This window comes from Crocodylus siamensis, chromosome 15, assembly GCF_052110815.1.
Source record: "Crocodylus siamensis isolate JL-2025a chromosome 15, ASM5211081v1, whole genome shotgun sequence".
NCBI classification, from domain to species: Eukaryota; Metazoa; Chordata; order Crocodylia; family Crocodylidae; genus Crocodylus; species Crocodylus siamensis.
Genome location: NC_143409.1, coordinates 27,962,170 through 27,975,551, shown reverse-complemented (window position 1 = coordinate 27,975,551; position 13,382 = coordinate 27,962,170). Strand labels below are relative to the sequence as shown.

General features: G+C 47.3%; 1 protein-coding gene across 1 annotated transcript in view; it reads left to right on the top strand.

The window, feature by feature from the left end:
* The first annotated feature begins 2,154 nt into the window (after positions 1-2,154).
* The window catches only part of PTPN9 (protein tyrosine phosphatase non-receptor type 9), a 52,794-nt gene continuing 41,566 nt past the window's right edge, over positions 2,155-13,382 (top strand). The window contains exon 1 of the mRNA XM_090028372.1: positions 2,155-2,437. Within this exon, the coding sequence (XP_089884498.1) occupies positions 2,405-2,437 (33 nt within the window). The 5' untranslated portion in view covers positions 2,155-2,404. The remainder of the gene's footprint in view (positions 2,438-13,382) is intronic.

Here is a 13,382-nt window from a genome sequence, read left to right as displayed (position 1 = left end):
CTACACACAGCAGGTCTATTTATCTTCTTGCCCCAACTCTACAATACCCCCATTCTTCCCAGAAAATGCTGGTTTCTATGCTGGGAGTGTGGGAGGCTCAAGATCACTTGATTGTAAAACCAATGTTCATGAGAGAGATGGGCAACAGTAATGTAGTAACTTCACTGGAAATTGCTTGGAAGAGCTTTGGCCTATTACCCTCTTCCTTCACACACAGCTAGGAAATGACACCCCGAGTGTGTGAACAAATTCAAGTGGCTTGAATGTTACTCAGATGATTTCACACAGCTGGTTATTATTAGTGTGTGAAGAAATGGTGTGTGGCTAAACTACTTGCCTTTCTCTTTCCCTTCATAGTGAGAAGGGGGTGGGGGTATGCAAAGAAGCAAGTTGGCCTGAGATGTGGTGGTTTAAATCAGGTCTGTCCAACTCATTTGGCCCTGTGTGCTGGATCTAGACTACAAGTTTCGGGGGCCAGATGGTCCATCTTCAATGGTAGGGCAGCAGTAGCTCAGTGTGGCTATTGGAGTCACTGCATTGGTGCAAGTTTGGCTGCCACTCGCTCTTCTTTTTCCCCTGCTGTTGATTTGGTCACCAACAGTGACCTAAAACCCCAAACTTAGCCCGGGGCAAGCAGCAGAGTTCATACCTTAGACTCAAGAGCTGCTCCAGTACAGCAGCTCTGACAACTGCAACAACAAGCTCCATGGGCTGCCTGTTGAACAGCTCTGGCTTAAACCAGTGGCAGGAACATCTAGCTTTACTGATTTGGACTGAGAGAGTTCCTATGAGCCCATAATGAACCAAGGGCTTCAGTGTGCTAAACCCTGTAAAAGCAGAACAAAAGAAATGGTCCTTGCCCCAAAGAGCTGACAGTCAAAGTCAAGACAGGAACTGACAAGAGACCATGGGAGATAGGGAAGGAATAGAGATGGTGGTTGTAAACCATGGGGAAGGTATAATCCACATCTATGAGCAACACTTCCCCAAAGGAACAGTCATTCTGTACATCTGAGTTCTCTCTTAATGGCCACGTACCAGAGGGGGAGATAGTGGTGGATTAGAGAAATCTGATTCCTGGATAAGGGTGAGTTGTGCAGTGGCCATATTTTTTGCAGAACCTGAACTTGGGGGCTGAAATGTTCTGCCTCACATCAGATCTGAGTCTGTGGATGCATACCATAGTAGTCTACCCTAAACTCATCTGTGTGTATATTTGAGTGTGGGCCTTTAGATACAGAGAGGAGGCATTTGATTTTTGACAAGAGAGCGCACATAAGGAGGATGGAGGAAGTGATGTGTTCAGAAGCAGCATTCAAATCTGTATCAGATTACAGAATACAGCCACGAAGCAGGGACCTATAGCTGAACTGGTGAGCCAGATCTTTGAGCCCAAGGTGACCTTTCTGTGTTCAGCAGCTGTTTAGTTTCTCAGGACTTCCACTCCTTGCTCCCCAAAATGCATTTTTTTCACATCTGCTCAGCTCTCCTGCAGGCCCTTATGTAAACAAGGGACTTGCAACTACTAGCATTTTAACCACCATATTCTGGAGATCATCTTTGCATTATACAGCCTGGTAGGTAAACACTGACAGCTGCTGGGGCATTGCTTATCCTAGTCCCTGATGCTTCAAGCAGAGTACCCATATTGCATGTACCAAATAGATCCATTGGTCTATCCTGCCTTTAAAAAAAAAACCCTCTATCTTGGCAGACATAGGCTGGAGGGAGGTTTTTTGGGTTTTTTTAAAACCCAACAGGACATCCAACATGGGTCTGTATTTAATCCCCAAGGCCTTGACCCCAGGGCCAATAGCCTCCTGGAAGGAAGATGCAGCATTCGCTGCCTAGCGTCCTGCTCCTCCGCTTGCCGGCGTGGGCTGCCGCCCCAGGGCACGACTTCGCCCGGGCCTGCGGAGCTAAGTCCCGCTCCCCGCTGGGCCGGGACACGCGGGAGGGCCGCCAGGAAAGCCCTTCTCCCCGCCCTACACGGTGCCCGAGGCTGCAGACAGGGCGCGGGGGTGAGCCGGGCTGCCGGGCGCCTCCAGGCTCCGCGGGCGCAGCCCCGGCCCCCGCCGCGCTGTGAATGGAGGCGCGGGGGCTCCGCCCGCCGGGCCGGGGGGGAGGGGAGGGGAGGGGAAGGGGCTGTGGCCGCCTCCTCCCTCGCTCGCTCCGCGCCGCCGCCGCCGCCGCTTGCGAGGCTCGGGGAGCGACGGGGCCATGCGGGCGACGCGCGGCGGTCGCGGCCTGGGGCGCGCGCGTGTGGCTGCACGCGGGGGCTCGGGCGGGCTCTAGCCGCGGCCGGAGCCGGAGCACCAGCCGCAGCCGGCCGCGTCGGGCGAGCGGGAGGCGGCGGCCGAGCCGGGCCGGGCCGGGCATGGGCCGCTGAGGCCGGGGGAGCGGGATGGCCGCGGAGCTGAGCCCCGAGGAGGAGCAGGTAGGACCCCCAGGCCGACCACCACCCCCGCAGGGACCCCGAACCGGCGCGTGCGCAGTGTGGCCCTGGACCCGGGGGGGGCACCCGCGCCTGCTCCAGTGCGTTTGGTTGGGGCGGGGACGAGACACCGAAGATCGTTCTGTGCTCGGGCGGTTGCGTCCCCGCGCTCCGCTTCCTGCAGCCCCGCGCGAAGGGGAGCGGGCGGGCGTCAAAGATCACCCACCCCTTTGCATCCCCTGGCCGGTTTGAATGAACCCACCCCCCTGGGGCACGATAGCTGGACCTGCCACCTCATGTGGTCTTGCGGGGTCCCCCGCAGCGCCCGCTGCTTGTCTCTGAGCCTGTCACAGGCCCTACATGTGACCTTGGGGAGGTGACTTTGTGCCTCAGTTTACCCATGTGTCAGACTGGGATCTCCACAGCAGTGACTGGGTTGGGAGCCTGGTGCCTTGTTACAGATGCCCCGTGATGCCACCCCTTGCTTTGAAACACGCTGGGGCAGTGATCTTTGTCTGGAATAGTTGCCTTGCTTCTTTTAACCTTCCCCCCCCCTTTCCTGTTTTGTCCGCTTGGTTCAACTCTGGAAGGCTGAAGTGGAGATTTTTCTGCTTCCCACGCCCTGTCTCTGCCCATGACGTGCACATCTTCCTGCCACCCTGTTGCGTCAGTGCAGGAGGATGCTGTATGCTTGTAGAAACAGACCCTCTGCTGTGACTTTGCAGGGCCCGGGTTGCTAACCTCATCCTGGCAGTGACCGGAGAGCTATTAGGGAAGTGTAAAGCCAGCCCTGCTTTTCCCAGGGCCCTGTGCCGACTTTTCTAAGCTGCATCTTTAAGTCTTCTACATCTGTGGTTTCTGCCTGCTGTGCCTGGCCCTGCCTCTTTCCCTGCCCTACTGTACTTGCTCCCTCCTACCTGCTTCTCTTATTCCTCTCTTACCCTGGCCCTCTCATGGGATCACCTTTCAGTGCAGGCTGAGACCGGATGGCTTTGAGCAGTTCTCAGACCAGACAAGGAAGTGTCTCTTCTGCTAGTTTCAGGAGTGAGGAAAGGGAAATACTGCTTCCTCTGCTGACATAGAGACCAGAGCTGTTGTGAAAAATCCAGGCCTCCTGGTTCTTGTTTCAGTGGAAATCAAGTCTCAGCCTGGCCCTGGTCTTGCATCTGCAAGCAGATGTTTGTGCTAGGCCCTACCAAAGTCAAGGCCACGGGACTGTTTGTACCTTACAGTAGAAAGTTCAGCCTTGCAGTTGGCTGTCGTATGTGAGTAGAGTGAAATCTCTAGAGTGGGACTGTAAACAGTAGGGGAAAGAGGCTGGATTGTTTAAATATGATTTTTTCAGGCTTACTTTGCATATTCAGAGTGATTTTTCCTCAGTCCACCAGAACACCCTCCAGTGAGAGAAGTGGTATTATCCATGTCTTCAATTAAGAAGTGGAAAAGCTTGGTGACTTGCCCTGGCTCCCACAGGAGCAATCCCAAGGCTGGGACTGGAACCCAGTGTTTGTACCTTCCAGCCACATGCCCTGACCTCACCTCCATCTCTTCTCTTAGATCACAAGAGAGGTTTGTAGTAATGAAATTTCAAGATAAGTTTAATCAGATCTCTGGCTTTAGGGCAAGTAATCCTGTCAGGGAGTGATTACCGTGTCACATCCTCAAGCTGGTGGTCAGGTGCATTATGGTGGTTTATTTGGTCTTCCTCTCAATTATTATGTAGTGCTTGCTGTTTCAGACTGATCACTGTTCTGATATAGTTGATCCTTTGTTGTCTTACTCTGCCGTTGTTTCAGAGCGAAATGCCTGTATAGAGTCCAAGGTGTTTTAAAACTCTTGTGAACGCATGTCTACAGTGAGAGAGACCTTGAAACAACAGCAAAGAAACTGAGGTGGATATTGCCCCTGTGGAAAATCAGAGATTGGTTTAAAGTTTAAGAGCATGGCTGTAGATTATTTTGTTAACCTTCAACTCTGCAGTTGTAGACAGAACCTCATCTGCCTTAGGAGTTGCAGGTAAACCTCCTTCATCCCTGTGTCTGAGAAGAGACATCCTAAATGAATGTTGGGTTTAAGGAGCAAAAACTGTTTAAAAAAATCTGGGCAGTGTTTGTGGGGCAGGGGAACGGGGAAGAAAAAATGGCTTTTCTGAAGGGGGAAAAAAGTAACTTGGTAGTTTATTTGTAGAATTAAAGCTAAAAGTACAGCCTGCTTGTTTATATCTGAGAAGCGATCAGAAGATGCTGGTGTTAGAACAGAGGTCTGGGATTGCTCTGTAGTCACATCACATTCCTGCTGCCTGCCCTTGTAGCAATGCAGGCTGCCATTTTGATTCGCCTTCCTTTAGCCCGTATCATTCCCTCTGCTCGCCTCCCAGTGAAGCTGGTAGGATGGTAGCATTCCACATCGCTCCCAGCAAGCAATTGGCACAGTTTCATTTGACCAGTGCTGACACCCCCACCCCCGGTTGCTGCTCTTCTCTTCCTTTTCCTGATCAGAACCATACAGGGTGCAGGGATCGGTATGTAAAGACAACACACTTTTTATTTTCTTACTCTACTAAAGGAATGGCCAACATGGTCAAACAGGGTACTGAGTCACATTGGGGAAGGTGATAGTGGCAGAACATCACTCATTCTGTATAGAGAACTATAAGGCCCTGTCCAGTAGTATAATGTATATGGTTCAGTGTTAGATCCATTTCCTTACTCTGGATTATATTCTGATGTAATTTGTCCAAGATATGATGATCCACAGGCTTTTCTCTTAAGAAAATAGTGAGAATTTCCTGCCCCTGTTGGATCCTCCATCTCCTGAAAATGGTAGGGTGTGCAAGGAGACTCCCTTAACTCTAGCATTTTATCACAGTTCTCCATTCATCCAAAAAATGGATGAAGTGACCACGCAAGAGAGAAGGAGCAATTGAAAAATATTTTATTTAAAGCAGGAGTGTCAAACATCCCTGGTCTCCCAGGTTGGATCTGGACCATGGGGCTCTTTGCCGGCCAGATCTGGACCTGACAGAGGCAGGGTAAGTGTCAGTGGTGAGGCAAGTGGTACTGTACCAGCACAGCCATTGCTTGTCCTCCTCCAAAGGGTGTCCCTAACAGGGTCCCATAGCTCTGACTTGTGTGCCAGGCCCCGCTTACAAATTCCTAGGTCCAGCCCAGCCCTACAGACCATATGTCTGACACCCTTGATTTAAAGGATGCTGTCAGACTGAAAATGGGACTTCTTGCTGAAACTGTGTCACCTACGCTACTGGGAATAACACTAAAGGCCCCAGTCCCCACCAACATTTTTATGCTTTCTAATTTTAAGTGTGTGATCTGTCCCAATAGAACAGTACTCATGGTGCCTTAAGGCAAGCATGTGTGCAAGTGTGGCGGTAGGGCTGAGATTATTATAGGGATGAGCTTTTTGGGTGGGCGTAGAACTTGAGACTTGAGAATGGAGAGGGACTAGATTTTAAGAGCTAGACAATTGCTTGGTAAAGGGGCAGTTTTACATTTAAAACAATGCACCTTGTGGTCTGTTCTTGCCAGTTTTCAGTAGGTCAACAGAGGCAGTCTTAGTTATGACTTGAATGAGACTTCTAAGAAGCACTTATGGCGTGTTGTTTAGGGAGTAGACAGCATTTTTGTGTCTGAATTGTTCCCACATCAGTGTGCTGCCTAGCATCACAGGGCACTGTGCTTCTGGACATGCCCTTTAGCAGAGGAAACTTTAAAACTTGGCAGATGGAGGTCATGGCAAACCTCAAGGTCACTTTTACAAGAGTTGAGATTTTTGCTCCAATGTCTCTAGGCTAAAAAGTCATTGCAGTCTGCTGGCCTAAATAGCTTCTGGAATGTCAGTGGGATTTATTGTTCACTTCCTGCTTTAAAAGAATGTGTGATGATACTTTATGCTGTTGAAGAATTGCTGTATTTCCCCCCAGTATGGAACGTATGTTAGCTGTGGGTTGTATGAAGCATTTGAGTCTACAGTAGGAAAACGCTATATGGGGGGGGGGTGTAAAAAATGATAGTTCCATAAGCTGTTATAGCATTTTGATGTTATGTAAATGGAGGCACTGTTAGTCTTATCCCTGCTATATTTGTATGGGTTTAGTGGAGGAAAACTGGGTCATCTTGTCATATTGCACTGATTTATAGTCCTATAGCTTAGAACCCTACTATTATGCATAAGAGAAGGGACAGCATTTACATTTGCTCCCTACATGGATTTCTTGTTACTTCGGCTTTCTTGTTCTTGTGCAGTTAAAATGCCACCATTATAATGGGCTTTGGATTTGACTTTTTTTGAGGGGGTGGGCAGGAAGGGATAAAAGACCTGTTGGAATTATTTTCTGAATTGGCCTGCAAGGCCAATGTCCTCTCACCAATATCTCCCTAAAAATGCTCAGCCCCCACATCTGCTGTGACAGAGGCAAGAAGTTGGATTGTTTGAAGTACAGGTAAATTAGGCAAGCCAAAAAAAGGGGGGAGCATGTAACATGTTTCAGTTATAATATGCAAGTAGGCAAGTCCACCTTATATCTTCTTTCCCCCTGCTGTTGTTTGTTAGGTACATGGCCCCCATTAGTGTAAGATATGAGCCCTTCAGTCTGTAGTAGGTTCATCCTCTCAGTGTACCTGTGAGCTAGGGAAAGTCAAAGACACAGAGATTAAGTGATATTTCCATGGTCATATAAGAAGTCTGTGGCAGAGGAATTGAACTCAGGTCACCCCTGGCCCAGGTTAGCTTTCCACTCTTGGGCCATTCTTCTTCTCTCTTCCTAAGTTTCCAAATGTGTGTTTTCTGGGAAAAAGACTAGGTCTCTTTTTGAAAACGAATGTATGTACCTGTACAGCTCCCAGTGCATGCTGGAAGCTAGCGCAGTATAAATACCACTTTAGTAATCATTCCATTTTACAAACATCCCATCAAAAAGTGCCTGCATCTTAGGGATGAGTGCATTATTGTATTTTCTTCATTAAACTGGTAATATAGTAGAGAAATGCCTCAAGACTCAATATAAATGCTAATCAGAGACATTTCTCTATGCCAGCCAAGGATCTTCCTTAAACTTACGGTTTTAGATCTTATGTCTGTGTTACATTAATATAACCCAGATGGTCCTTCAGATTAGTGATCAGGAAATTTGAGCTTTGTCATGCTGGGAGTAAATGTCTGAATTGTTTATATTACTAAACAGGATGCATTTTATGCCTTTTAAATGAAAAAGCTAAACAGAATTTCTTCATGCTCCCCCATCTCTTTTCCAGATAAGCCTTATATTTAGGATGAAAGCAAGCATGAGAAATTGCGGCCCTCAAAAAGTATTGGGGGGGGGGTTAGCTTTGGAAAAGTACCAGACATTAAAAATGAAGCTTTCTAGTAAAAGTGCTGTATCATTATAACTATAAATAAAGACAAAGTACTTTAACGCAAGAGATACAAAACTTGAAAGACAAACAGTCAGGAAATGAAAAAGTTAAAAACTGCTTTCTAGCCACATTTCCTCAGCCCTGGTTTTGAAAAGGAGCCAGAAACTGACCTTCTCTGTTTGCACCCCCAGATAATGACTGGCAAAGTTTTCAGGCCTGTAATTATTTGTGGCTGCAGCTTCTGTCACTTGGATATCTCAGTGGGCTGCCCCCTGTGGAGATGCTGGTGGGGTCAGGGTCTGTACAACACAAAACTGTGTCCTGAGAATTGTATTCATAAAGTAAGGGAGGCCCAGTGAAGGCAGGCTTGGAGCTCAGGCCCACAGTGTGCTAAGCTATTCATTTCACAGCTGCAGGAGCAATCTAGATTTCCACATGTGCAGCAAAGGGGAGTTGTCTTTACCCTGAGCAACTGCAGTTCCTGGCTGAATGGTGCATCCTCACCATTGTAGTGACTTGCATACCTTGAATTCAGTTTCCTTGTTATGGATTTTTGCAGCTCCATAAACTGTAGCAGCCTGTCAGGGCTTTTATTTCCACATGGAAAATGTATGCTAGTGTAAGCTTAGGTATGAATTTAAAGTACTGTCGTTATATAGGTGTAACTCCCTATGTGGATGCTCTTACTCCACTATAAGATGAGCAGGTTTTTTAGGTTAGTCTATCTCACTGTAAAGCAGGTTAAGCTAAGTCTCCAGACAAAAATGTGTCTGGGTGGGGAAGTTGCAGCCATTTAACTATACATGTATAGTTATACTGGGAAAACTTCCTATAAAGGAGAGCCCTGAGGCCAGTGGTTCTCAACCTTTTTAGACCCAAAGCACCCCTCATTAGACTAAAGGCATTTCCCTCCATAACTTCTATGAACTGATCAGCACCCCTTTTTGAAAACAAATGTATTTATTACGGTACTACTTACCTCCTTGCAATGGGGGTAGGGGAATGGCTAGGCAGGGATGAGTCTGCATTCATCTGTTTATGCCCTTGCATCTGGCTTATATCCTTGTACCTTGTGGCACCCTTTAAAGGATCTCATGCACCCCAGGGTACCCTGGCACCCTGAATCACTGCCTTAGGCACACAGATCCTATCCTCTACCTCTGTCTAGTTACCGTATCGTGCGGTTCCACAGGTATTTACCACACTAGCAGCTGAACACAAAACAAAGAACAGATGCAGCGGTATGTATGTCAACGTAGAAACACTTCCATTTGACTGTGGGAAGTCTCTTCTCTGTAAGAACTATGTTTCAGGCAGGCTATGTTTCAGGCCAAAGGTTCTCAGACTTGGCTTTCTGCAGTCCATTTTAAAGCCTCTTTTAATTTAAGTGACAGCAGAGTAGGCTTGGAATTGAGTGCTTTTGGAAATGCCACTTGTGAAACTCTATTTTAGGCTAGCTTATTTTTTTAATTGGATGCATTTTTTGTCTTTTGGCTTTTCTTAATTCAAAAATGCATACATCCTTTAATAGCATCTCCAGCTGAAAGGGGATTGTTGAGAAAAATAGATTGTTGAGGAAAGCGAGAGTGAAAACAGAAGCCCTAATGAAAGGGGTGTTGCTTCCAGAACTATAGAGTGTGCGGTTTTGCAAGCCATAACACTCACGGAGAGACTGTTTCCTGGCAATAATGAGTACAAAGGCAAAGCACGATAGGAAAAGGGTAGAAGTTCTACATAGACGTCTAACAAAGAATTATATCCTTAGCTGGAACGGATCTGTTTCAGCCAGAAACTGCATTGAGATCTCTTGCTTTTCCCAGCAGTTGGCCTGCTTGTTTGAGCTACAGGCCAACCCGCCTCGTTATCATTAGCAAACTTGTAACCAGGCATTTCCAAAGGGTGACCCATTGGCTACTTGTGGCCACAGAGTATGCAAAGGGATGTTTAATGATCGCCGTCCTTGATAGAAGCAGCTGATCAGCAAGACTGTAGGTATTGAGTGTTCAGTAGTCATTTGAGTTTGGCAGTGACACTGGAGTCGTCTTTTTGTATATGTAAAGGCCTGTTCTGTGACCTATATTGAACATCCATTTTGTTATGCACCTATGACCAAAATGTTATGAATCCTTGCCTTAACACATTCAGTGCAAAAGGTGAATGTGCCCAGCTTCCTTATTCTCTGTGAATATTTTCCATTAAAGCAGGGCCTAAGCCCAGCTGCCATTTAAATGCTGGCATTTAAATCCTCTGTTCCTCCTACAGACCCAAGATAGTACAATGGAGTCAGTGGTAATGTAAGATTTCCTGCAGACCTCGAGGGATCAGCTCTGGAGAAGCAGGGATGTGTAGTTCAGGTTCCATCACCATTCACTCCTCCTTGAGTGAGCGGGCCAACAAGGGTGTCTTGTGATGACCTTATCTACTGGGAAGGGAGAGCACTGATTCCTTTCTCAGAAATTACTCAACTGAGTTCCTCTGTGAATCCCAGAATTTATTGATTCCAGGATGCACTGGTACATGTGCTATATCATCTGATTTTGTTACATAAGTTGCTATACAGCAAAAAGTCCCAATCCTTCTGAGAGAGAGACCCCTTCCCCCCCTCCCCCATTCATCACCTAAGTTAATTGGCCCCATGTGCATAAGTATTTCCCTTTTCAACGACTGCTGGGGACTGACTGAAGATTTAAAGAGGCTTATTCTGGCAAGCAGAAAGTTCTCCCTGTATAAAATAAGTTTCTGGCTACTGAGAGAGCTCTGCTTGATTTCAGCTGCCTCCTCCCATCAATTATAACTGCAGGCAGCTAAGAGAATGATCCTCTTGCAAATATCTTTCCCCTTTAGCTGTTCTGAATATTATGCATCAGCATGTGTTTAGCTCAGCAAAGAAAGTAAGATGCTGAGTGTTCTCAGAAAATCATTTTTCAATTGTAGTATAATTTCCAAAGCCACCTTTTGTAAATCAAAGGCATAGCACTATTCTCTGTTGTGGGCCATGCATCTTTCACATTGGTGGTTATGACTGAACAGCACAGGTCTAGATAAGATGTAATCCTGAACTCCTATATAAGCTGAGTACATGCATTATGCTGGTGGGGGGTTCTCTTGGGGTGGGTGGGAGGAATGTAATGAATCTGTTTCTTACAGAGAAAGTCCCCAAGGTGCATTGTGAAAAATAAAAGTACAGATCCCTGCTGTGAGCACTGTGTGTTTAAAGCACTCTGTTGTCTACTTTAACCCCCCAGGGATTATCCACGGTGCAGAGGGCTGTCTACTTGGTACTGAATCATCATAGCACCTCTGTACTGCCTCCTCTCCACGGCCTGCAGTGCTTGGAGAGTAGGGGGAGGAAGGACAAAGATGGGACAGAGCATACTGCTTGCTATTCCCATACAGAGTCTAGGGAAGATGGTTGTCAACCATGGTGGTGTGGCTCCCTGGGGTGCCACACAGCTTCCACACTGTTGGATGTGCAAACACCTACATCTGCCTCATAAGATAAACCCAGAGATTTCATAGATTCTGTAGACATTAGGGCTGGAAGGGACCTCATAAGATCATCGGGTCCAGCCCCCTGCCAGAGACTCCAGGTAGGATTCTGTAGTGTCAAAAACGTTCTGGCCTCTTGTGGTTTTTCACAGTTCTTTGCAGCAAAAGTACTCTGTTTTTCGACAGTCAAGACATGAGAGCAAGCTAAGAGCTGGCATTTTCTGAGGGGCATTGAGTCTAACCTTGCACAGTGCTGCTTGAATCTAAAGGGGTTGAGAACTACTGAGCTAGACATAAATATGAGCAGCTCTGAGGCTACTCTAACTGGCATCAAGGACTGGATGGGCCCCCACTACATCTCTGAAATTCAGCAGAGGACACTCAAAGCTAGCTTTGTCCTCTTCCACTCAGTGAAGGAACAGAGGTCCAAACAAATGTTTAAGCAACCATGTTGTTACTGACTTGTGCTGAGTGAGTAATCCAGATCCAAAACATCTGTTTTCTTCATGGCTGAAAAGTGTCATTTTTCTCCCCTCCCACACAAACAGATAGCTCCAAAATAACTAAATGTGCTTTCTGCAAACTTCTGGATGTGGGGGTTGGGATTCAGAAATCTCTTCTGAGCTGAGCTCCCTGTGTGACAAATTTCAGGTAATTCTCTGAGCAAACTCCAACCTGGTAAGGGTTAAGGTAGAAGCTTCATCTGATAAGGCTGAGGTGCTCTGATATTTCTGTGGATGGTTGGGGTTGGTCACCTGTGCTGCCAGCTTTTGTTGTGTTGCCTGTCCAGTGGGAAGAATTCAAGCTTCCCTTTTTCCTGCCTCCTTCCCTCTCCCTTCTTTCTGCTTATGCAATTGGGCACTCTGTCCCAAACACAAGTACCATCTGCTGGAAACAGGATGTGCCTGTGTCAATAACTGCATTAGAATGTGCTGCTTAGCACCTGTTTGCATCCCTTGGGTCTCCAGCTTGAGGGTTCAGCTGAGATAATTTTGGAGGAGGTGTAGGGGGTTTGCAGGAAGGAAAGACAGCACTACCCCAGCTCCCAGAGGGAATACAAATAGAAACATGCATAGTTAAAAGACAATGATGGAAAGAGGACCATCAAGCATGTGACACTATTGCAAATAGCATCCCCTGGAGAAATGACTTCATGTTACTGAAAGCATGTTTAGGATGGCAGGTTGCAGGCTGCTTGGGCTCAACCTGAAGTCTTGGTCAGTGCTGACTGGGGCACTGCCAGAATCTTTTTGGGAAGGTCCTAGCTCACAGCACTGTTTGGGAAAAGCTCCAGAGTCCTGTAGGGTTAGCTGCTATGGACTAGTCGCTCTTCTGAAAAGTGCTAGCTGCTGGAGTCCCAGCCAGCTTTGATATGTACTGATTGTGAGGAAGTTTTTGCTGCTGGAGTCCTCTCTCAGTGCCAGAAGAACTGTATTCTAGCATGGCTTCTAATGGGTTTGTGGGACACAAAGGCACCTGAACTTAGGTGGACAGAAGGGAGAGACTTCCCACCAGTGCTAATACTGCTACAGCTCCATGGCTGACAGGAGCAGAAGGAGCTTTGCTATAGACCAGCCCCGCGACTGAACACCACTGTATCGTAAAGTTGCAGCCTTGATTGTATGATGGCCAGTACTCTCAGAAAGATGGGGCTGGCCAGGACCTCAGGAGGTCAGCTAGTGCAGGATTATCTCTGTCTAAAGCAGTCCAGATAAATGCTTGTCTAAGCCATGCTCAAAAATGTTTAGTGATGGAGACGCCACCCTCTCGCTCTAATTATCCATTCCTTTAACTACCCTCATGGTTATAAAGATGTTCAATAGGGACCTGGTTTTGGTTGGAGTCTGGGCAGTGGTTCAGTGAAAATAACAACCGTGTCTACACTAAAGCTATGCATTTGCCAGCCTTGGGGGGTGGGGAAGGGAGGTGGTTGGGCGGGTGGTGGAGAGGGGGAAGGAGCATTTCCCTCTCCAGTGCGCTTGTTTAAAAGGCAGCATGTACACAGAGTATACTGTGTGTACGCACTGCTGTAGGAGCAGCTGTGCTTATGGATACCTAAAAAGCGAAGGGTCCCGCTGACTTGTTAA